Source organism: Magallana gigas, chromosome 8 (genome assembly GCF_963853765.1).
Source record: "Magallana gigas chromosome 8, xbMagGiga1.1, whole genome shotgun sequence".
Lineage (NCBI taxonomy): Eukaryota > Metazoa > Mollusca > Bivalvia > Ostreida > Ostreidae > Magallana > Magallana gigas.
Window position 1 is genome coordinate 27,932,256 of NC_088860.1, and position 25,602 is coordinate 27,957,857.

Sequence of the window (25,602 nt, forward strand, 5' to 3'; positions counted from 1 at the left end):
TTTAGAATCTCATATTTATTTCTTTTATATCTTTTGCCAACAGTTTGGGGCAGTTTGGGGCAGAAAAAAGGCAGTTCAAGAAATGTTTACATTCATATCTTCAAATCTACAAGATGCCTGCACATCCCCTTAAACTTAGTCTAATTTTGCCTAATTTTTTAAGAGAAATTTTGCAAAAATTAATGATACAGTGTACCAAAATGGCTGAGGAACTTTCTGTATCAAATAATCATTTCAGAGGATATATTGGACCAATATTATTGGTAAATAAGAATAGTAAATTTAAAACTAGTACACACAATTTTCTTTTTTAAACCACGATCCTTAATGTCAGAGTGTTGCATATTCTTATACATAAACTACAAGGGTTTTTTTTTTATTTGCATTTAATGAAAGATATCTGTTCAGTTTGGAAACCAACCTTAATGTCAGAGTGTTGCATATTCTTATACATAAACTACAAGGTTTTTTTTTATTTGCATTTTATGAAAGATATCTGTTCAGTTTGGAAACCAACATTTTTCTGAGGAGCTGTACTTTGAAATATTTAAGATCTCTTTTTTGACACAGAGATTTTAACACATTTTGGATTTGCTTCATTGATATCAGGTCTTAGGTGAAGTTCATAATCTGGTTGCAGTTCATGATAGTTATCCTTCCTCTTTACACCAAAGTTTTTCGATTGGCCTCTCCCTTACTGTGGGGATACAGTTTAACACAATCTCACCAAGTTCTGCTGCTAGATCATCTTCTGTCTTATCTGCATCTATCTCCTGTCAGACAAAAAGGTTTAATGTAAGCTGAACAGTTGCTATACAGAGTTTATTTAAAGATTTTTAATTGAAACATATGTTGGTCCTCTAAATGTACTGCTTAATCATTTCAATTTATAGAGATATATTGTAAAGAAGAAGATTTTTTAGGATTTATTCCTTTCTTACTAATTGGTTGTACAAGCCCTTCCCTGAGCCTAGCCTGAGCCCCTCACCTATATGGAAGGGAATTACCGCCAAAATTCTATGTATTTTGCTTTTATTATCATTATGCTTACTTCTTTATTCTTCAGTACATTTACACTTGCATGTCACTTTATTGTTTTCATATTCATGCTTATCCAATTTCACTTTGATTCTTTTTGATCCTTCATTCTTTGCTTAATGCTATGTTGCAACATTCTCTTCTTATTCGTGTAAATTCTTTCTTCTATCTCTGTTACAAACGTGAATTTAAACACGCAAACCATAAGGCACTATGAATAAAGACGAATACAAGTTGCATGAATTTAATGCTGCATTATGACGCCAGGCGGCAGTGTGCGCGCTACAATTGCTGCTCCCCGAAAAAAACAACGTAGCTATATAGTTTAATAAAAATGTGGGATGTTTCGCACCATGACATTCGCTCCAATATTTATATGTTCAGATCAAGAAATGGAGGGGAGGTTTATGTACTAAGGGATACTTTATAATTTTGTTTGCCGGGGAGGGGGTGGGGGGGGGGGGTAGGTCGAGTTCTATTTTCAGTAGGTTTACTATGTGAATTTAAAAATAGTTTGAATTTTCAAGGATGGTGGGGTGACTGGACCCCCCTCCCCCCTATAATAACATAAAATTCTAAGTCTGCGCAGCAGTGTTATATATATGAGACGATATAATCTTACAGTTCTCAAAAATATCATCCGTATCATAATTATCATCATCGCAAGCTTGATATGGAAGTCGGTCGACAGGTACACATGTATGAGGTTCATGTCTCTAGTTACATGTATCATAGCTTAAACACCTTCAAATCTAAACATGGACACTCAATTACATGTTCATGATTTATATCAAAATAAACAAACCTACAATAAGCATGGCTGTGAATGATACATACACATTTTTATCAATTCAAAAATTTGTGTAAATAAGAAGCATACAATATTTATGTTTTGTATTTTGGAAGAAAAAAATATTCTATTTAGAACTTTACATAAATATTTTTATTCAGATTTGATTTAGATTTTAAACCAAAAACGTATAAACAGTCATATCACATACCGTATTTTAATCTCTTTGCCTGGTTTGTTTTCGTTTACTCATGGTGTAATTAAGTCACTGATACTTTAGATTCGTTAATTTTACTGCGTATACGTATATTTACTTCTGCGATTCCCCCGTTCTGTCCCGAATCGCAAGAATATAAAATCGCATGCACCAAACTTTTTTTTCATATCACAAGTTCAAAACTTTTAGAAAAATAAGTGAGATTTTAAAACCTGTAGTTTTAAGTTTTTAACCCGGAATTTCACGCGGATATTAATTCATCGCATTTAATCAGGGATACACAATACTGTAGCCTAACGAGAGATACATAGTGATTCATGCAAGTGATAATTTTCACACGAACTAGAGCACAGGAAAAGCTACTTCTAAGCATTTCGTACCCCCGTCCTTTTATTGTTTTTCAAAAACATCTTTAAATTTGGTTTATTTTATTTCTATTTCATTCACATGTTCCACGGGTACCTCTTGACAGAACCGTGCACCACCCCACCTCTTTAAATTCAAATGAAAATAAAGTCCTGCCGACAAGTACTTACAATGTATGACATGTTCCTCTTCAAAAAATTAACCGTTCATGCAAATAATTTGCAAATAATTTGTTATACTGCATATATATACACACGGTACATTGCATTGCGGATCTAGAATGAGATCAGATCCACCCCCAATGGAAAATTCACATTTATTTAATTAACCAATGAAATAATCAATACAAAATTATCTCTGAGAACCCCCCCCCCCCCCCCCCATTGATTATTTTAGAACCGCGCGGAGGCATTGTATATGTATACAAAAAAACCAGTATCTTTTTGAGTCTGTGTATATCATGGCTTGTTAAAAGTTGACTATATGCCATTTCTTAGTTTCGTTTTAATAAATCTTTGGGAGCAGCAATTGTAGCGCACACACTGCCGCCTGGCGTCATAATGCAGCATTAAATTAATGCAACTTGTATTCGTCTTTATTCATAGTGCTTTATGGTTTGCGTGTTTGAATTCACGTTTGTAACAGAGATAGAAGAAAGAATTTACACGAATAAGAAGAGAATATTGCAACATAGAAATAAGCAAACAATAAAGAATCAAAGAGAATCAAATTGAAATTATATAAGCATGAATATGAAAACAATAAAGTCACATGGAAGTGTAAATGTACTGAAGAATAAAGAAGTAAGCATAATATGAATAAAAGCAAGATACATAGAATTTTGGCGGTAATTCCCTTCCATACACCTAGGGACCATGAATTTCACAATTTTGGAAGAGGGCTTCATGGGCATCATAACCATGCAATTTGGTTTTTTTTTCTCACATGTGTGGGAGAAGAGAAGAAGATTTTTTTTAAAATTGGGCATTTTGCATATTTGGCCCATGCCTATGAGCCATAAATTTTACAATTTAGTTTCCTCTTATTCGTGCTTCAAACCAAAATTTGTAACAATTGGTCATGTTGTTTTCCGTGGGACCGAGGTAAAACTTCAAAAGATCAAAAGTTTGACTTTTTAAGAGATCAGAATTTACCAGGTTGACCGACAGGTTTTAAATTTAGTCTAACCTGATGTTCAGACAAAGCCATTTATACCTAATGCATGTGCTTAAAGGTCATATGAAACGATATCCTGACCATACTGAGTTATATACGGGAATGAGTTCATAAGTGCCTATTTTAAAATAAGACTGACATTGTTTTTTTAATATTTTATGCATCGTGAGCATAAAAATCACTTAATCGGGAAAAGGAACATTGACTTACGCGGCTTACCTCCCTTGCTTATGACGTCAGTAAGACCCAATAATGTCCATGTCATTTTGCAGAATTTATATAACTACTTGTATAATTATACCATAATCAACCACGGCAGTATTTTTTTCTCTCAAGAAACAAAATCGTGTGCGTTTAAATATTTGATAGCGTGTACCTATTCAGTTTAGAGACTGCGCGGAGAATAAATGATTTTCTTCATAGATCTACATGCAAGTATAATATAATTTTAATACATGCATGTATATATGTTTTATTACAATTTTTTTAATGAAATTGTCAAATTCAAAAATAACTGATGGTTTTTTCCCATTTGCACGTTCATGCAATTCATCAAGATTTATTTTTCCTAAACAACTTACAGGCCTCGTGGTGCCTAATTCGCTTCACGATTATGTTGTTTGTTTCGCTTTCAAATTTACCATTTCATTATTTTAAGTCTAAAAGAATTTTCTTCAAATGTTTTGATTTTGAAACGTGTACTTGTATGTGCGGTGTTTTGATTTTACAACGTATACATGTGTGGTGTTTACTTTCTGACTTTCTTCCGAAATTTGTTCTTTCGTTCTTTTATTATTATTGATGCTTGTTCTTAAAAAATCTGTTGATTATCTTCACATTCGTTCACAACAATTTTTATCAAACAACCGATTTATTTTATCGATACATTTCTAAATCCTTAAATGCCATGTTTCCGCGATCTAATTCAATAAAACGTTAATACACGTGTACACTTTAGTTTTTTCTAAAGATATTGCTACATGTATATATCAATAAGTCATAAATTTATATTATTTTAAAATAACATTTAAGAATAATATTGCGGCATTTTACAGCAGCTCTTTAAAAATGCAAACTATGTACACAATGCCTCAAACATTTTCATTGGCCTGCCTTATACTTTTTATTGTGACAAAAAAAATCAAATGAATGCTTTAATTCCGTTTAAATGTAGCTCAATCATAATACGTATCGAAGAAAAAAAATTATATTTCTATTTCAAAAGGATTAGGATAATTCATTAATCAGCTGTTAATGTTGGAGCATTTCTTTTGTTAAATGTTCACTGCAGTACGGGATCTTCATTACTCTGGTGAGAAACTGATATTAGATTTATTCATTAACGACCAATTAAAACGCAGTCATCTGTACTACGAAATCAAATGATCTCATTTGAAAAGAAAGACACGTTTATATATGCAAAAATTACTTAAATCAAACCGATAAACTACTGTAAAATTACACTAGTTTTGATGCATTGTTTACATCGGTGGGTCTGTGTGACGTCATAAATCCCCAAAATCAAGAACGATAAGCGGGGAAGAATTTTTTCAGGTGCTGAGTTTTCACGGTTATTTCTCAGTAATGCAAAGGCAAAAAAATCTTACTTCAAGTATTTTAACATTTGTTTATACCAAGCTTTATATTAATGAAAGAAAATCATAATGTAAAAAATCGTTTCATATGACCTTTAAACAACGTTTTTTTAATACCGATCTGAATGTTTCAAAAACTAAAGACATGTATTAACAAATTATTATTTCATACAGTCATGATAATTATTTATTTTATGCATCAAGTTATGACCAGATTGCTCAGCACTACTGGACTGAGATGAATTGTTGTAAAATAGATAACCGAGTATCACCCACTGTACGGTTCATTCATCAGCTGTAAGAACTTGTGTCTAATGCCTGGAGCGATTTAAATGACCAAGTACATGTATAGGTGTTAATTAGGTAACGCTTGCATATATACACCTGAAGTATTGAGAGTAAACAAGAGGCTAATGGGCCACATCGCTCACCTGAGGAACAGTAGGTATGATAAAATCAGCTTAATGGGGTCATAATACAAACTATCTGGACAATGTACAATAATACATGTAGATCCTGTATAAATAAAATCATTTCCCCCCTGGATATTCTTATGCTTATAATCATTAGTCCGTTTTCTAACAGGATGATTTTAAAGTCATATCACATGTTGAGTATTGCAGTTCTCAAAAAGATCCTTAACAATTGTTTATATATGGGATATAAACCTACATCAAACTCTGAACGTTTTTGTGAGGCCGAAGAATTGTCCTCGGGTCAAAGTCATCAAAAACAATTATAAAGAATCATCTGGCTGATTCGTTTCTGAGAAGAAGACTTTTAAAGATTTACTCCATATATTCCCGTTAAATCTCGACCCCCAATTGTGGCCCAACCGTACTCTTCGGGGTGTCAATATTTTCACAACTTTGAATCTGCACTACCTGAGGATGCTTCCAAACAAGTTTCAGTTTTCCTGGCTGATTAGTTTCTGAGAAGAAGATTTTTAAAGATTTACTCTATATATTCCTTTGTTAAACCTCTACCCCCCATTGTGGCCCCACCCTTCCCCCGGATGTCATGATTTTCACAACTTTGAATCTACACTACCTGAGGATGCTTCCACACAAGTTCCAGCTTTTCTGGTTCTTAAAAAGATTTTTGAAAATTTCTAAATTTTTAGCTCACCTGAGCTGAAAGCTCAAGTGAGCTATTCTGATCACATTTTGTCCGTCGTCCGTCTGTCCGTCTGTAAACTTTTTACATTTTGAACTTCTTCTCCAAAACTGCTTATCCAATTTCAACCAAATTTGGCACAAAGCATCCTTATGGGAGGGCGAATATAAATTGCAAAAATTAAAGTCCGATCTGTATTCAAAGCGGAGAAAACCTGGAAACTGTAGAAAAAGGGGGGTGCATTTTTAAAAATCTTCTTCTCAAGAACTACCGAGGCAAATTCAACGTAGTTTAGCATAAATTATCCTTATGGGAAGGAAAATATAAATTGCAAAAATTAAGGGGTAATTTTGTTTCCAATCGAAGTTATTACGAAAATAATAATAAAGGAAAGGCGTGTTTCAATCGGGCTCGGCATCCGGTAAAATGGGTAGGCAAGACTTGGCCTGGCCAAACAAAAGATTGGCAGTTATTAATCTGCCAATCTCATTAAAATTTCAGGATATTTGATGGACTAGTATATTTGTATTCGCTGTAGATATTGCTGCAAAATAATGCGTATTTGGAATTGACGATTGCTGATCTGCCCTGGCATTTATTTTGCCACGGCCCGGGTTTGCATACCCATTTTACCAAGACTCGTATTCCATACTTCTAAAACGAGGTTCTTTGTTTAAAGCAGCCTTGACATTAAACGAAAAAGGGTCGATCTGACTATGATGAATTTGCTTGTTGTGCAACAGTTCGCGTATGAAGGGAAGTTTTGAAACATTAAAAATATATTGGTGCCGATTTTGTGAAGTAAATTGAGGCTAAATATTTCAATGCGTTGACAGTTTTCACACCTGACGTTGGTGTTAGCTTATTCTGATTTTCGTTTCGTTTTCATTATTTATGCTTTGTAACCTGGAAACTATCGTCTGTATTTCGTGATTTTTACGTATCAAATCAATCAGAGACTTCGGTAAATCAAACAGTTACGTTAACTGTTTACCTGCGCAAATTAAGCAAAATCTGATGTAGGGGTACTGAAATACAATTCATTCTATCGGTAATTCGGCATTATCTTTTGCGTAATGGTAGATTAATGCAATAGGTTTTGTTGAGATGCACGGCATTTTCTCTAGTTTATTCAGTTTAAATAGAGTTTGATATCGCTTACGGAAATATGTAGGTATATCCATGTATATATATATATATGATTCATTTCGAAAAAATAAATTGTGTTCTTTATTTGTTATACATGTAGTGCATGTTGTTTACAATTTCTATTTACTAACCATATTTGAGTGTTAAGCTTCGAATTATAAGCAAGATACAGAGATTTGCTCACAATTCTATGTTTGTACACAGATCTTAAAAGCTAAAGATTAAAAAAGTATAAAAAAATTGTCAATATTTATTACGAAAATTTTCAAAATCTGTTCTTCCAGAAACCCACTTATTGAATTGTAAACTTAACCTTTTTAGCTCACCTGAGGATGGGGCCACAATGGGGGGTCGAAGTTTAACATGAATATATAGAGTAACTCTTTAGAAATCTTCTTCTCAGAAACTAATCGGCCAGGAAAGCTGAAACTTGTGTGGAAGCATCCTCAGGTAATGTAGATTCAAAGTTGTGAAAATCATGACCCCTGGGGGTAGGGTGGGGCCACAATGGAGGGTCGAAGTTTAACAAAGGAATATAAAAAGTTATTCTTTAAAAATCTTCTTCTCAGAAACTAATCGGCCAGGAAAGCTGACACTTGTGTGGATGCATCCTTAGGTAGTGAAGATTCAAATTTGTGAAAATCATGACCCCCGAGGGTAGGGTGGGGCCACAATAGGGGATCGACGTTTTACATAGGAATATATACAGTAAATCTTTAAAAATCTTCTTCTCAGAAACTAATCAGACAGGAAAGCTGACACTTGTGTGGATGCATCCTCAGGTAGTGTAAATTTTAAAGTTGTGAAAATCATGACCCCCGGGGGTAGGGTGGGGCCACAATGGGGGATCGAAGTTTAACATAGGAATATATACAGTAAATCTTTAAAAATCTTCTTCTCAGAAACTAATTCGCCGGCAAAGCTGGAACTTGTGTGGAAGCATCCTCAGGTAGTGTAGATTCAAAGTTGTGAAAATCATGACCCCTGGGGGTAGGGTGGGGCCTCAATGGGGGGTCGAAGTTTAACATATGATTATATACAGTAAATCTTTAAAAATCTTCTTCTCAGAAACTAATCAGCCAGGAAAGCTAAAACTTGTGTGGAAGCATACTCAGGTAGTGTAGATTCAAAGATGTGAAAATCATGACCCCTGGAGGTAGGTTTGGGCCACAATGGGAGGTCGATGTTTTACATAGGAATAAACAGAGTTATTCTTTAAAAATCTTCTTCTCAGAAACTAATCAGCCAGGAAAGCTGAAACTTGTGTGAAAGCATCCTCAGGTAGTGTAGATTCAAAGTTGTGAAAATAATGATCCCAAGGGGTAGGGTGGGGAATATATAGGGTAAATCTTTAAAAATCTTCTCAGAAACTAATCAGCCAGATGATTCTTTATAATTGTTAAGACTTTGGCCCCAGGACAATTCTTTGGCCTCACGAGAAGGTTCAGAGTTTCATGTACGTTTATATCCCATATATAAACTATTGTTAGGGATCTTTTTTAGATCTGCAATACTCAACATATGATATGACTATAAAATCATCCTGTTAGAAAAGGGACTAATGATTATAAACATAAGAATATCCAGGGGAAAATGGATTTTATTTATACAGGATTTACATGAATTATTGTACATTGTCCAGATAGTTTGTATTATGACTCCATTGAGCTGATTTTATCATACCGCTTGTTCCTCAGGTGAGCGATGTGGCCCATGGGCCTCTTGTTTTTTTATTAATTTCTAATTATCTCCCCTTGAAAAACGGTGTGACCCTTAATTTTCAAAACTTTGAATCCCCTTTGCCTAAGGATAATTTGTGCCAAGTTTGGTTGAAATTGGCCCAGTAGTTCTTGAGAAGATGTTGAAAATGTGAAAAGTTTATGGACAGACGGACGACAGACAAAATGTGATCAGAAAAGCTCACTTGAGCTTTCAGCTCAGGTGAGCTAAAAACAAAAGATCATGAATAACTAGACTGCAGTTTGACTTAAATGGATCAAGAGTTTCCAGAGATCTAGCGATCGAAAAATTGCGTAATTTACTTATACATGTATAGGAGAAAAAAAATGGGATCAGACTCTCACTTCAAGGGATCAAAAACTTCATGAGATCCAAGTTCAAGCCATCAAGAGTTACCTGTATTTTTTTAAATGGCCAAAATTCTAAGTTTGAAGGGGATAATTTCCTAAATAAATAAGGGAACAGGAATTTGCTGTAAATATGCAAATCTACACATTATGCTCCTATAAAGCTACAAAGTTTTATAAATTCTGTTGAGTTGTTTTAGAGGAGACACACTAACCAAAAAAAAACTACAGGACTGATGGACAGACTGATCAACAGGTCAAAAACATAATACTCCGTGCAACTTGTTACCTTGGATATAATTGAAAATGAAGACATATGATATACATTGAGGATTTAAGGAGGCCAACATGGTTTTTTTTTTTGCATTTAAAACTACTGTAAAATTAGAAATTTTTTACTCTTTTTATCTACAATTAAATTACATCATTTCTAATGTATCATCCAAATATTATGAAATCTTATTGTCTGGGGCCATCTCAAACACTCATGCAAATAATAAGATTAAAAACACTACCTTCCAGTAGGACTCCTTAAGAAGATGAAAGTTTTTCATGACCTTGGCCTGGAAATCTGTCTGTTCGTACCGCTCATTGCCGAAATTTCCACGCTTTGCTGCAGCATCTGGTCTCAGGTTCAGGTAGAGAACTAGATCAGGGCGAGGAAGTCCACAGTCTGGCTGCTTACACCAGTCTATTGAAAAGCCCTGAATAAACAAAACAAAAGTTACAATATGATCATGCCTTAAAAAACCTTACTCTTGTTCTTAATCTATTGATGTGCCAAATGCCATATCAGATAAATGTACTGTGATATAATGTAAGAACAGAGAAAATTTCTAAATTTTTCACCTCCTCGAAAACCAAAGACAACAAAATGATTTGTTGATCAATTACATTTCCAGACACAATTTAAAAATTAGTAAGTAACAGATCCTAATACACTCTACTACTCCACATGCTCTCAGTAAGTGGATTGCAAGAAATGCAAAAGTTACCTTGAATTGCTACACACTTTGTTAGAAATGCTTTAATGGTTTGAAAAAACCCAAAACAACACTGATTCTAAAAGGGGTAGACAAAATAAATCACAGGAAGGAGTTTGTCTACTTTTAACACACTTTGGACATGCTTTAATCTTGATGAATTTAAAATTAAAGAGGGTGTGGTCCTTAATTTGAACAAACTTGAATCCCCTTCACCTAGTGATGCTTTGTGCCAAGTTTGGTTGAAATCTGCCCAGTGGTTCTTGAGAAGAAGATGAAAATATGAAAAGTTAACAACAACGACAACAACAACGCCAACACCAATGTCGACAGACAACGGACACATTTTGATCAGGTAAGCTTAAAAAGATAAAAAGTAAAAAAAGTACATAATTCATAGATAGACAGATGGACTGACAAACATTCATAGGCTAAAAGGTGATCAGAAATGCCAACTTGAGCATTTAGCTCAGGTGAGCTAAAAATGTAAATGAAATCAAATTCATTTTCAATCATTATCATTTACATGCCAACCACTTATAAAGTTTCAAAATGTGAAGTCAGTTTCCAAGTTCCAAGTTCCAAGTATCTGTGAATTACTTTTAGGAAAATTCATCTCAATGAAAAGTGTATTAAGGAAGCAGTATGAATAAATTAAAAGGACATTTAATTGTACATGTATAAGAAATTGACAGAACGAGAGATTATTTTTCTTGCCTCTTTTGCAGCAGTGAAGGAAACCCCAGAGTAGGCATATCTATCCACGATGAGGGTGGTTCCAGCCTCAAGAAGTACTTTCATCTTAGGACTGAACAAAAACAATAATATACAATGAGGCGGTTAAAATACCTTAAGATGACCCAAAACTACTTAATTCTCAGGCCAATATTGTCAACAGTAATTGTGGGAGGTAGTTGTATTAAACTTTTATCTTCAGCTTCTAAAACTTCACACCCTCACCAGTCTCACATATATTCAAAAATAACAGAGCTCATAAAAACATTTATAATGACTTAATATATGAGACCCTTTTATTTTTTATCAAAATCATACTTTAATTCATACTATTTAATGACATAATACAAGGAAAATGTTATGTCATGTTCTTATTAACAAATATTGTAGTTCAAAAGAAAAAAAGAAAAGGCATGTCCAATTGATACATTCCAAACAAATTGCGCGATTAACCAATTAGCAAACCTGTAATCAATTGCCATTCCCAATATATATTGACTGGGGTTAAGGGCAACATTGATTATATTGGCCCCAAAGTGACAAAATATTGCAGAGGACAATATATAATCATTCCAAGGATGCTATGTATTTTCTTGAAATTAAAGAGTAAATTATACATTTTGCAGTAAATAATTTATGGGTTTAAAATCCAGTTTAATATATACCGGTATAACACATTGCCATTAATTTTTTAATTGCATTATTATTTTAACAGCCATAGTATAGATGTCACAATGGTTTCCATATGTCACTATATAGGCTAATGATAATGGTTGTTCTTTTTTTGGCTATCAAAGTCAGGAAAGAAAAAAATATAGAGAGAGATAATACAACCCCAAAATTTTGAAGACTAAAGCATTTGCCATTTGTCAATATTTTTTCAAGGTTTGATTAAACATGTCACAATGTTAACAATTACAATCGTTACCAAAACTTACCCTGATAGAAACTAAGCTTAAAACTATCTTATATGAATAAGTTTTCATCTGAATAAAGATAAAAACAACATTGATTGGTAGCTGTGCATTTTTGTTAAAATATGCTATAACTTGAAGTATATCTAAAACAAGGAGCGTTAAGGCCACATCGCTTACCTGAAAGACAATTGCCATAAATGATATTTATAGTGTCATATACAAATTATCTGCACAATGTAGAAGAATAGGTTCTGTACAAAAAGACTCAAATTTTTCTCCATATATTCTCATGTTAAACACAAAGTCCCTTTTGTAACAGGATGATTTCATGGTCATATCACATACTGAGTATTGCAGTTTTCAAGAAAAAAAAAGATCTTATTCATTTAAAAACCTACATCAAATTTTGAGCCCCTGATAGGGCCATAAAAAGAATAGCTATAGTGGGGATACAGTCTAATTAAGCAATAGAAAATCAACAATATGTCAAGATGCTTGCATATAAGTGATACATATGTGATGTATCATAACATCTGAGTTTCTATATTTCCTATGTAAAAATTGGACCCAAAATAATAGTCAGAACTTTACTCTAAATACATATATAATACATTTACCAGTTTCTGTATCTGGTGATATTCTTTTATTTAATTGTTTTAAAGAAGAAAAAAAAACAACTAAGTGACCCTTTGCAGTAAATGAAAATAGCTAAGCAATGCCCTTCTGTAGATAAAAACTAGAACATGTTTCTAATCAGAGTCTTGGCAGATGCAATTAGTTATTTCAAATTTTCCTCATTTTCTCCTATGGTACAATGCAACTCCATATAAAACTCCTAGGACTATGAAACTCTTTGATGAGCTTAGTTAAACTTGGATAAACTCCCAAAACATTATCATAATTAGCATACTATGTAAAAATATGTAAAGGAGAATTTAATATTACAAACAATTTTAAAATTGTTAAAACACTACAATCATATGAAAAATTTTGAATTTCATTTACATTAATGCCCTATTGGGTCACTTCATCAATTTACTTGACTTATAAGTTTAAAACAACCTCTAAAAATAGCTAATTTTTTTTTTATTAATAATGATATAATTTATTTCCCAATAATGTAGAAACTTCTGGATTTTATGAAACATTAGCTGCAATAATATAGCCCTCTTCCTATTTTTTTAACTGGGGGGGGGGGGGGGGGGGGGAGGATTTACAACTCCATAGGATCTCTGTAATAGTGAATCACTCCCTCAATGATCTTGGCTCAAATTGTATATAAATGACAATAACATTTGCATTTCTTACCTCAAACATTGTAGTTGTGTATGACATAAATTAATCCAAAAATATCAAGTATAGTTATAGTCCATAATATCAATTTCTCGTGTATTTCAACAAAACAAGTTGAATTTGTCCGCCACATTTACTGACCTTGAACAGTTTTATTTTGGGACAGCCAATGAAAATTCAGGAGCAGATCTAGAACTGAAAATAGGAATTCCCCTATTTTAAACATAATTAACGTGATGAATATGAATTTTCCATTATACACTATTGCCCTTAATAATGTTTTAGTGATAAATAAGGTCAGATTGCTTATTTACACCGACAGTCACGTTATCAAGCCCACCAAAACTCCAAGTGTAAATCTCATAAAATCGTACAAGAACTGTCATGGCTGCAGAAAAAGACAACTGGAAAACATGCTGATGTGTTTCATCTGGTTTTGATTTATGTACCGGTACAGTTAGTTTGTTCAACCTGAATTAAAAAACCATTTTATCTAAAGGAAGTCAGATTTAAAAACGATCTTTTCAGACCGAAGTCAGCCACAATAAAAAATTAATTTTGCACCATCATGGAGATCCTATTGAATTGTAGCCCTCTCCAGTAACCATCAAATATAAAAAGAGGTCTATGGAATCACAACGCTCACCTGAGCAACAATGACTTTAAATGGGCGTTCAAAAGATATTGTGCCATATGGCCCTTCGGTAGAATAACAAAAAAGTAAATATTGTAAAGTATTCAAATTTTACACTTTTTTTGCATACAAGTAATCTTTGACATTGTACCTTTATGGAATACCATTTTTACCAAAAATAAGAAAATTCTATCCAAGATATAAACTAAACTTTTGGTAGGGGTTCACTGTTAACTTCCAATTCCCTATATTTTTGTTCTTCTACTTATTATAATATTTATTGTTAGATATTACACCAGTTGGTGGAATGAACTAAATGAGAAGAAGATTTAATTTTAAAAATTCCTTTAGATGTGAAGAAAATTTTGCCTCAATGCGCTCAATTCCTCAAATTAAAAACATTCAAAAAATTTAATTGGTCTTCCCCATCATAAACGACTGTTGTTTACCTTGCGTAAACTCCCGTGACTTTTTAACCTTGCTCACTTGATTGATGAATACACTAGAATAAAAAATGTTGTCATGTGACATATAAAAGAGTTATTATAGTCAATGTATTGACAGGCATATCACTGTATTTTACTAAGACCCACCCATAATTTTCATCTTTATTCAATAACAACAAATGGCTACAGACCAGGATGATTTTATGCTGTAATATTTTCTTAGGAATAGTGATAATGACTTTATCCCCATAACAAAATGTGTCAGAACTATGGAAACTGTTTTAACAGTGTCATTTTTATTTACTCGTGTCTGAAAAACTATCAAAATAAATGTGGAATTCATACTATTCATCATATAAATAGGAAAAGTAAGTTACAGAAAGTAGTTGCAGCATATCATCTTTTAAATTTTTTGTACAAGTATTTAACATTCAGCGAGACATTTCTAATGATCAACCAAAATTTGAGTGTCATTCGTAGAATTATAAGCAAAATACAGAGCTCACAATTTGCTAGATTTTGCAATCGGTATTTACTATTCAGCATTTAAAATGTAAACAAAGAATGGCCTCATATCTGTGTAAATGCACAGCTCTGTATCTTGCTTATAATTTGAAGCTTCAAGGGACTTTGACACGATTTGAAATTTTCAAATTTTATTTTTCCATTTTCAATGTTTATACTGATAAATATAGAAGTTTATATTGCTATGTCAAAATTTGAAAGTCAAATATCAAATATAAGCAAGAGTTCATACTTCTTTGTTTTGAAAACAATTAAAGCTCAATATTGTCATTTTTTATACATGTGTTGTATTGGTGTAAGTTTCAATCAAATGTATCTTTCTTTTGTTGATAATAGTATTTATGAAGATATTGAATTAGTTTAAATTGTTTTTTACATGCCATTTTGTCTAAGAAATGGTAATTCTCTACATTACATTTTTTGTAAACAACTATAAGACTCGAGCTTTGTTTACATAACAACCAATTCTTACCTCTGTATCTCACTTGTAACTTGACTTTAACATTCAATATTCATTTTATTTAAAATGCACCAGTTAACCATTTTATACATTAAAAATAAAAATACAATTTTTGATCTTAAATCATGTCCAAATCCCTTTAACTCTCAAAAATGGTTAGTAAATAGAAATTGTAAACAGAAGAGACATGCACTAAAACAAACAATCTAATTAAAATTAGAGGTTAGATATGCTCGCTTACTCGCTACACAAACTTTTGTAGCGAGTAAGCAAGCGGATCTAACATCTAATTTTCATTAGATTGTATAACAAAGAGCACTATTTATTTTTTAAAACGAATCATATATATGTATATATATACCTTGTACATATTTCCTTCAGCGATATTAAACTGTGTTTAAACTGAATAAACTCGAGAAAATGCTGAACATCTCAACAAAAAATATTGCATTAATCCATTATGCAACATTTCATACATACAAATTACCATTAGAATGAATTGTATTTTAGTACTTTGTTAATACACCATGCAGAGTTTGCTTATTTTGCTCACGTAAACAGTCAACTGTCTGATTTACCGAAGTCTATGTTTGATTTGATACGTAAAAATTACAAAATATAGGCGATAGTTCCTCAGGTTACAGAGCATAAATAATATAAAATAAACGATACTGTCAAATGTTAAAAATAGTCAATGCATTGAAATATTTAACCTCAATTTACTCCACAAAATTGGCACCAATGTATCTTGCATGTTTCCCTTTGCACGCGAACTGTTGCAGAACATTTGTTAGATCGCCTGTTTATCATACGTCCTACATGGCTGCTTTAAACAAAGAACCTACTTTTACACCATCCCGTTGAACCCAAAGTTAAAATCTGATTAAAACATGCATTTCCTTCATTATTATTTTAGTAATAACTCACATTTGAAACAGAATAAGCCCATAATTTTTGCAATTAATATTTTTCTTTCCATATGAATTTTTTATGCTAAATTATGCTGAATTTGACTCAGTAGTTCTTAAGAAGATTTTTAAAAATTCAACCCCTTTTTCTACAGTTTCAAGGTTTTCTCCACTTGAATAAAGATCAGTCTTTCATTACTGCAATTTATATTCGCCTTCCCATGAGGATGCTTTGTGCCAAATTTGGTTAAAATTCGCCAAGTGGTTTTAGAGAAGAAGTTCAAAATGTAAAAAGTTTACACAGGTCCAGTACAATCTCTTGATTTAGCTATATAGCTTGAAAAAGCTTTATAGCTTTATAAAACTATTCAAAATAGCTTGAGAAAGCTATTTATGTGCAGTTTTTGAAGAAAATATTTATTGTAAGAAATGGACAAAAAATCGCAATTAACTTGCTACTCATATTTGCACAACTGACCATTACAAACTTGACCACAATTAAAGATAGTTTTAACACTGCAGCTTTTAATCACTTATAAGCAAAAAATATATTTCCATTGTTTGGGTAACTGTTTACCACTTTGTGTGCAATGAGGCGTGGATAAGTATGATTTCTTCTCATTGTGATAAATTATTACCAATCAATTATCTTGTTTACCATAACTGACCTCCTTTATATTTCATTCAAGAAGTAACTGTGTGGTCATGAATCAGTATCCCCAAAACTTTTAGTGCAAAGTCTCTTAAGGAGACGCAAATTGATGAATAATCTTTACATGCATTGTTCACAGAACAGTTCAAAGTTAATAACTATCACTGGACTAAAGTGCGATTTTTTATACCTACTGATAAAATTACAAATTTAAGACAAATGTATGACAAAATAGCTAAATGAAGCTACTCTGAATAGCTTAATAAAGCTATTTAGCTTATTCAAGCTATATAGCTAAATCTGGAGATTGTACTGGACCTGTAACAGACAGACAGACGGACGATGGACAAAATGTGATCAGAATAGCTCACTTGAGCTTTCACCTCAGGTGAGCAAAAAATCAGAAAGGGATATATCATTGCAGCTCACCAAATTTGTGTCCCGCCAAAAAAAAACTGGCTATATGGTATCTTCCCTTGAAACAGGGTATGGCCTTTTATTTTTTTCAAATATAACAAACTTGAATCCCCTTCACCCAATAATGCTTTGTGCCAAGTTTGGTTGAAATTGGCCCAGTGGTTCTGGAGAAGAAGTTGAAAATGTAAACTTCAACATTTACTAAGAGTGTTCAGAAATAATAACTGAGCTTTCAGCTCAAGTGAGGAATAAAAGTAATGGTAAGGGATATTAAAGAGCTCTGAGTTATAATACAACGCCAGATTTATCAAACAAAGATACGGTTAAATTTTTTTTTTTAAACTGAAAAGTGTTTTTTATATTGTTAAGATAGGACATGTAGGAATTTCTAAAAAGATACAGTTTAAAATTAATTTCTTGCACAATGATAAGAAGCAAGTTATTAAACAACAAAAGTTAACTGAATGAAATATTTGGTCATGGTGCATGCACGGATCTAGAGGGGAGGGGCTGAAAAGTTATGATGCCTTAAATATATTTACATAATAAATTTATCAAAAATATGGTTTGCAATACAATTAAACAGTGGTTTTAAGTGGATATTTCTTTTGCAATAGACAGAAATACATAAATTAAAGAATAAAATTTTTAAACATTTTTGTCTTTGGGAACAAATTATAAAGAACAGCACTATCCCGTAATCTGACAATCGCACCCTTCCTAGCAGAACTGGTTTACCTGTCGCTGACGAACGAAAAATCGTCGTTAGACTGCTACCGATACCGATATTCAATAGCTGAAAGCTGACATTAATAGTCGGTGAATGTTTGAAAAAAATTTGATCTTGCAGTAAAACAAATCCATTTTGTGCTGGTTCTATGCATTTTTTAATTCTGAGCAGGATGCAACAACAGAGTCTCAGGTTTACCCTTATCCAAGGGCAAACCTGTTGGTAGTCTGAAATATCTGACGTTTTCCTGGCTTTTTTAACGAGAAATTTTACCTGCCAGGCAAGTGAAATATTAAAATTGTTTCAAAGCCAGGCAAACTTCAGATATTTCGGACTACCTGGTTGGTTGTTTGGAAATATTTTGGCTTCACTAAGAAAAAAGAAGGTCCACCAAGTAAACAAAACTTAGATATGGCGGTCGTCATTTATTCTGCAAACTCTGCAGAAAATCGTATGCAAATAAAGGTAAACAGAAAAAGTTACAGTTTTGCGCCATGACTTGCACCTGCACGCTAGACATGCTCTGTTGTTTTTGCCCGGTCAATGAAGATTGCCAGTAATAATTTTTAAATTAAAGTCTTTTTTTTGATCAGCATTTCCGATGATTCAAAATCTAAGATCTAGAATGAGACCGTCTCAGGTGGACACAATAGTGTTTTTGAAAATGAATATGGATATGTACTAATGAAAATCTGAAAAAATGAATAGTGGTAAATACCTGGTACATTTTTCTGTTACATAATTGATAACTGAACTGAATGTTCATATCTTACTACTGCTTTGATTGTTACAGAAAAACTTGTTGAATCTGAAAGTTGTGCACTCGGGCATGTTGTCCAATCCAGCAACATTATTCAGTCCCTCAACATTTTCTTATCATTCTATGGTTAAAACATAGGTAATCACAGATTACAAAGCTCACCGAGACGAGACATCACCCTTATGAGACTTCACCTTTATGAGACCACCTTTATCATATTAAATGAAAATCATACTAATTGTCTTTATGATCTTGGATATTCATGGATTCTGGTGTGACACAATATCGTATATCATCTGTTTAAAAATTGTATGATTATCATATGTTCATATGTTAATCGGTACAATAATATAAAATTAAATATTGCATCCTATCATATTTACAACATATATCATATAAATCACAATAAAATACCATAATAAACAATGATGAGATATGATATTGTAACATATGATATGACATTGTATTGTGTTATACGTTATTGTATTTGATCACATAATACAATATCATAATATATAAAACAATATAGTATTATATTACAATATCATATTACATAATACATCATAACATTGAAACATATGATTATATATTGTATAATATAGTATGATATTGTATGATACTGTATCATTTTTGATACATAATATGATATTGTATCATATGATACAATATAATTTGATACAACATTGTATCATATCAAATGATACAATATTACAGTTGCACCTGCTGTTACGGCCACCTTTAATCAGCAGCCACTCCCCATGAGCGGCCAGTTTTAATCCCGCCCGTTTAGTTTTACACTATATTTTAACTGATTTAAGCGGCCACCTGTCTAACGCGGCCAGTGGCCACTGTTTTTAGGTCCTGTGGCTTCGACATGCCTGTTTTCAACGGCCATTTTGTCTGTTTTGTCACATGACTTTTGAATCTGACATGTGACCCCGTATCGAAAGAAGACAAACTTCGAAAGCTGATAATGAGATAATGACAAATAATTGACTGTGTCATTTGAAGTCTGCTGAGATTTAATGTGATAATTGATTATCATAACACCTGTTTTGTGTTGTTTATATATCTACACGTACTTATTATATACTTCATTACAAAGTCATTGTATATGGCCAGTCTTGCGCTGAACAGCTTAACATGTGCAGCAATTAGCCAGTAATATGCACTTTTTTTTCTAGAAAATTTCTTTGAGATAATAAAACAAATGGCTTAATGTGATAAAGTAAAATATTACATAATACAATATCATATTATACATATTGTATCATATGATACAATAATATATTTTACAATATCATACAATACAATTTCATGTGATGTGATAATATATCAGATTATAAACCAATATCATATTATACAATATCTTATGATACGATATTATAAAATATGACAGTATCATATTATACAATTTCATGTGATATTATTCTATATTACAGAAACGAATATCATATTATACAATACCGTATGATACAATATTATAGAATATACAATATTGTATCATAGGATACAATATTATATTTTGCAATATCTTATGAAAAAGTATCATGTGATAAAATAATAAATTAATAATTCAATATAATATTATACAATATTGTATCATAATATACAATACTATACATTACAATATCATGATACAATATCATAACATGAAATATCAAAAAAAATTATATAATATCATATCGTATCATATATCTTTTTATAATATTACATATGATATTATATTGTATCATATTAAACAATATTGTTTCATACCATACAATACTATATCATAGGAATCATGTTATATCATTTATCAACAAACACATCTATCTATCGAGTAGGTTTGAGTGAGGTAGGAGATTTCTTTAGCATCCTTGATAATGGAGATCAGGCTCTGCATCTGAAGCAACCTCTGCGTTTCATTTATAATATAGTTAAATCACCTATGCAAGCTATCATCTATAAAACATGTGACCTTTTCCAAAAAAACTAAACCTCATCCAGCATCCGAAACCTATGGCTCAGATTCAGCATTCAAGCCTGTCTGGTGCATCAGTATACATAAGACACATCTCCATGCAAGTTTGGTGAAGTTCAGACCAGTAATAACTAAGATATCTTCATCAGAGGGTACTAGCAATTTAACCTGCTCCAGCTTCCGCAACCTATGGCTCAGATTCAACAACCATGCCTGTCAGGTGCATCTGTATCATAAGACACACCATCCATTCAAGTTTGGTGAAGTTAGGACCTGTCATAACTAAGATTTATTTTTTAGCATCCTTGATAATGGAGATCAAGCTCTGCATCTAAAGCTTCCTCTGTGATTCATTCATATTACATTTTAATCAACTATGCAAGTTTGAAATAGTACTATTATCTATTAAACATGTGACCTGTTCCAAAAAACTTAACCATATCCAGCATCTGAAACCTATGGCTCAGACTCAGCATTCAAGCCTGTCAGGTGCAGCAGTATCATAAGACGCACCATCCATGGAAGTCTGGTGAAGTTAGGACAAGTAATAACTAAGATATAATCATCAGAGGGCACCGGTTTCAAAAACTTTTACCAGCTCCAAAAACCTTAACCTCCTCCAGCATCAGAAACCTATGGCTCAGATTCAACATTGAAGCCTGTCTGGTGCATCAGTATCATAAGACACACCATCCATGGAAGTCTGGTGAAGTTAGAACAAGTAGTAACTAAGATATAATCATCAAAGGGCACCTGCAACAAAAACTTTAACCAGCTCTAAAAACCTTAACCTCCTTCAGCATCTGTAACCTATAGCTCAGATTCAGCACCCAAGCCTGCCTGGTGCATCAGTATTATAAGACACACCATCCATGCAAGTTTGGTGAAGTACGGACCAGCAGTAACTTAGATATTGCTATCAAAGGGCACCTGCAACAAAAACTTTAACCTGCTCTAAAAACCTAAACCTCCTCCAGCATCCGAAACCTATAGCTCAGATACAGCACTCAAGCCTGTCGGTGCATTAGTATCATAAGACACACCATCCATGCAAGTTTGGTGAAGTACGGAACTGCAGTAACTTAGATATTGCTATCAAAGGGCACCTGCAACAAAAACTTTAACCTGGTCCAACAACCTTAACCTCCTCCAGCATCTGAAATTTAGGACTCAGATTCAGCATCCAAGTCTTTCAAGTCCATAAGTAGGTCCAGATGCATCTTCCATGCAAGTTTGGTGAAGATAGGACAAGTAATAGCTTAGATACAGGACCTGCAACAAAAACTTTAACAAGGTCCGGACGCCGACGCCGACACCGACGCCGAGGGTTTAGCATAAGCTCCCCCTGACTTCGTCTCGGTGAGCTAAAAATGTTGTACAATCCGGATCGTCTATTCTTTAAACCGACCGCGATAAAAAGACCCAACTATTTATAATTATTGAGAGTTATCTCCCATAATCTGGCCACTTATCGAATGGCCTTATGCGGGATAGTTACTGCTCAATTATCGATCAATTTTCCTGTTGTTGCTTTTAATTTGAACAACTGTGAATATAATCCAAACTAGCAACTCATTTCAGTTTATACCGTTAAGTCTAATTATCAATAAATATGCATTTTTTCTGCCAGAATTACATCTAAAGTGGGGGTTGTATATTGTACTTCACCCTTTTTTTCAGGCCATGATTCTGGATACCGCGGGAGTAAGACTGCCAATATTGTTTGTATTGCGCGTTGTATGGTTACACTTACAGAATCACATTTTGATCTGTCATAATGCTCCAATTCTTTATTATATTCCCACTTAATTGAATATTTATCCTATGTTCCTTGCTCATCATCATGTAATCAGCCACCTTTTGACTTGTCGCGTGGTCAATGTTTGATTAACAATTTCTGGTGATTCATGCACTTGTCTGGTATCAGACTTCTCAGGTTAATCGGGTGTTTGAAAATTTATCAATTACAATTATTTTATTGAAAAGTATTTTCATCGTACATATTCTGTTATGCAATTATTGTTTTCCAAATAAAAAAAATGAAAATCGCACCGTAACCACGATCAAGGAGGCTTAACATATTTCAAAAGAATTAAACATTTTGCAAGAATAGACGACCAAGACCTACTGCATTAAATACCTAAATTAATTTGCAACAATGTTCTTCAAAAGGGATGTTTTTTTTTTCAGAACCATCCTGTGCCGGATTAGACAAGTTTTACTGTATAAAAGTAATAACACTCCGTTATATAACAGTAGCTGTGTTTACCTGCAAAAGCTGAATGTCTTAATTAGAAAAAAAACTTGTATTGACTAATTGTGTTATTTATCTAGAAACAAAATCTATCAAGCTGAAATATAACTTCTTGTCTTTGATTAAATAATAATAGCAAGCGAAGTGAGCTCTAAGAACAAGTGTGCGCAGGAAAAAGAACAAGCTAAACCTACAGATTCATCAAACAACATTTTTTGTCTACGTCACATTATGCTCTCTATTGTTTTCACCCGTGGTGCTATGCCAAAAATGGCCGACATTTAACTCTTAATTTACAGTGTATTGAGGTTTGAAGACACGTTTAGAGCACCGCACAAGCTTTGGCGAGACCCAAGAGATTTGTTACATGTACATACCTTTGTATTGAGTCGAGATACATAAACAAAGACAAAAAAAGGTATGGATGACATCACAGTGCTCTTGCGCTACATTTCCCGCGATTAATTTAGCGGTGGATCAAACATCTGTAATGCATGTATTAGCTATTTCAGTATAGACTGCGAAACCTGCCTCATTGACACATGATTTGTTTTTATTTTATTTTTTTATATAGAGATTATATAAATATATCCTAGCAAGAGCCATACGCAATTGTACATGCATGTACAGTAAGCAGGTTAGAATATGAGTAGAGGGAATATAAACAAGAGGACCTTTTGAACTAAATAAAAAAGAATAAAAAGAAAAACTTAACAATTAAAAAATTTATGCAGATATTGCATATAATTAAACCATTAAATTTGAAGGTGGAAATTTACACACCTACAAACAGGGACCAGACACTCACTCGTTATCTCTCTCTCCCTCTCTCTCTACCTCTGAAAAATTGTTTGATGTTCGTAAGACATTGATACCTAAATATAACACTAAGTTGACAATGACGCAAGGTATGTGTAATTCTTGCTGTGCTCGCCACAATGGTAGCACCATAAAACATATTAATTGAAGTATATTTACATTCTAAATATTTTTTGCGAGTAAAGTGTGTGAAAAGACACTGAAGTTATAAGACCGTAACACACACAGGGTACTCAAAGGTTAGAATGACTAGTTTTATTATGACGTCACAAATGTTGAACCCTGTAAAATGCAACGTCACAAGCGAGAATCAAAGTTCACGCTTGTGGCTGTTACAGTGGCTCTTCCGATTCTGAAACACTACCTGGAACAGTCTATAGCTATACCTACACTAGTTCCCATCTGTTAGCTGAAAACAGCAGATGAACTGCGTGATCTTCGATATCATGTTTGTTGCTGAGGTAGCTATTAATCATTTGACCAATTGCCGTTGTTCTCTCTACAAGTAATTTTTTTCTCTTAACATTTTGCTTAAATTTTCAAATAAATTAAATAACTATGAACCAAAAAACATGAACGAATATATAAATTAACACAATAAAAGCATGCCTGGAAATCTGAATTGCTGGACGGGTATCCGTTTTTGCTCCAACAACTCCACCAGTCGTTTGCATTGCGTCGTCTTGCCACTGTGGTCGCAGCCTTCAAAAACAATTAGTGCCCCTCGATCCATCATTCGGCGAGAAAAGGAGCTAGAGCGAAGTATCATAAATCTTTTACAATAAGCAATTTTACTCAACCCATGTAATCACTACAAACGTCAAGTTATAGTAAGCACTTAATTTTCAGTTGACTACAGAACAACAGACTAGAATGCAGAATTTGTCTACTCTAGAGTCTATGGGTGCACTTCGGGTACCGTGCACTTCTAGCAATTTTTAAAATTTACTTTCAAATTTAGGAATTTCGATCCCGACTTAATTTAGGACGTGCCCAAGAGGAAACGTATCCAGGAGAAAACGTACCCAAGTTATAGGGTACGTTTTCTCCAAGAGAGAACGTACCACGTTTCTCTTGCAGAAAACGTACCCTATAAAAACCATAAACATAATTTTAAAAAGTTTTAAATACTATTTTACTGCTTAAATTTTCAGGAATATATGAATTTAATATATACATGAAATAGATAAAAGTAATTACTTTATATGATTATGTAATGGTTAAATATTTAAACGATTTGGACATGTCAATTACATGTAGTTTTAAATACTACTTTGATACAGATTTTAATGCATAATAAATATAGAAAATATATAAATTTTATACATAATATCTTTTGAATAATATAGATCCCGTAAGGTTTTTCATATCTGTGTATCGTTTGAATATTTAACGGACTTGGACATGATTTAAGTTCAACTTAATTTTCATAAATGATTTTAATTAAACAGTTGATCAATAGATTTACCATGTTTGTTATCTGTATTCTGCTTTAATTAAGTATTAGTAATTTCAATGTTATTATTGACCTTTGAGACTTTCAAATACAACACTTGGTCCTCTTTTTTTCTA

At 32.9% G+C, this 25,602-nt stretch overlaps 1 protein-coding gene across 1 annotated transcript; it reads right to left on the reverse strand.

The window, feature by feature from the left end:
* LOC105323720 (thymidylate kinase) lies at positions 1-24,989 on the reverse strand. Its single transcript, XM_011422796.4, has 5 exons — positions 24,640-24,989; positions 24,421-24,529; positions 11,235-11,325; positions 10,050-10,238; positions 1-773 (listed from the first exon to the last, which is right to left on the reverse strand). The coding sequence occupies exons 1-5, from the start codon at positions 24,797-24,799 to the stop codon at positions 651-653; spliced, it is 672 nt and encodes a 223-aa protein (XP_011421098.3). The 5' UTR covers positions 24,800-24,989; the 3' UTR covers positions 1-650.
* Positions 24,990-25,602: the final 613 nt, after the last annotated feature.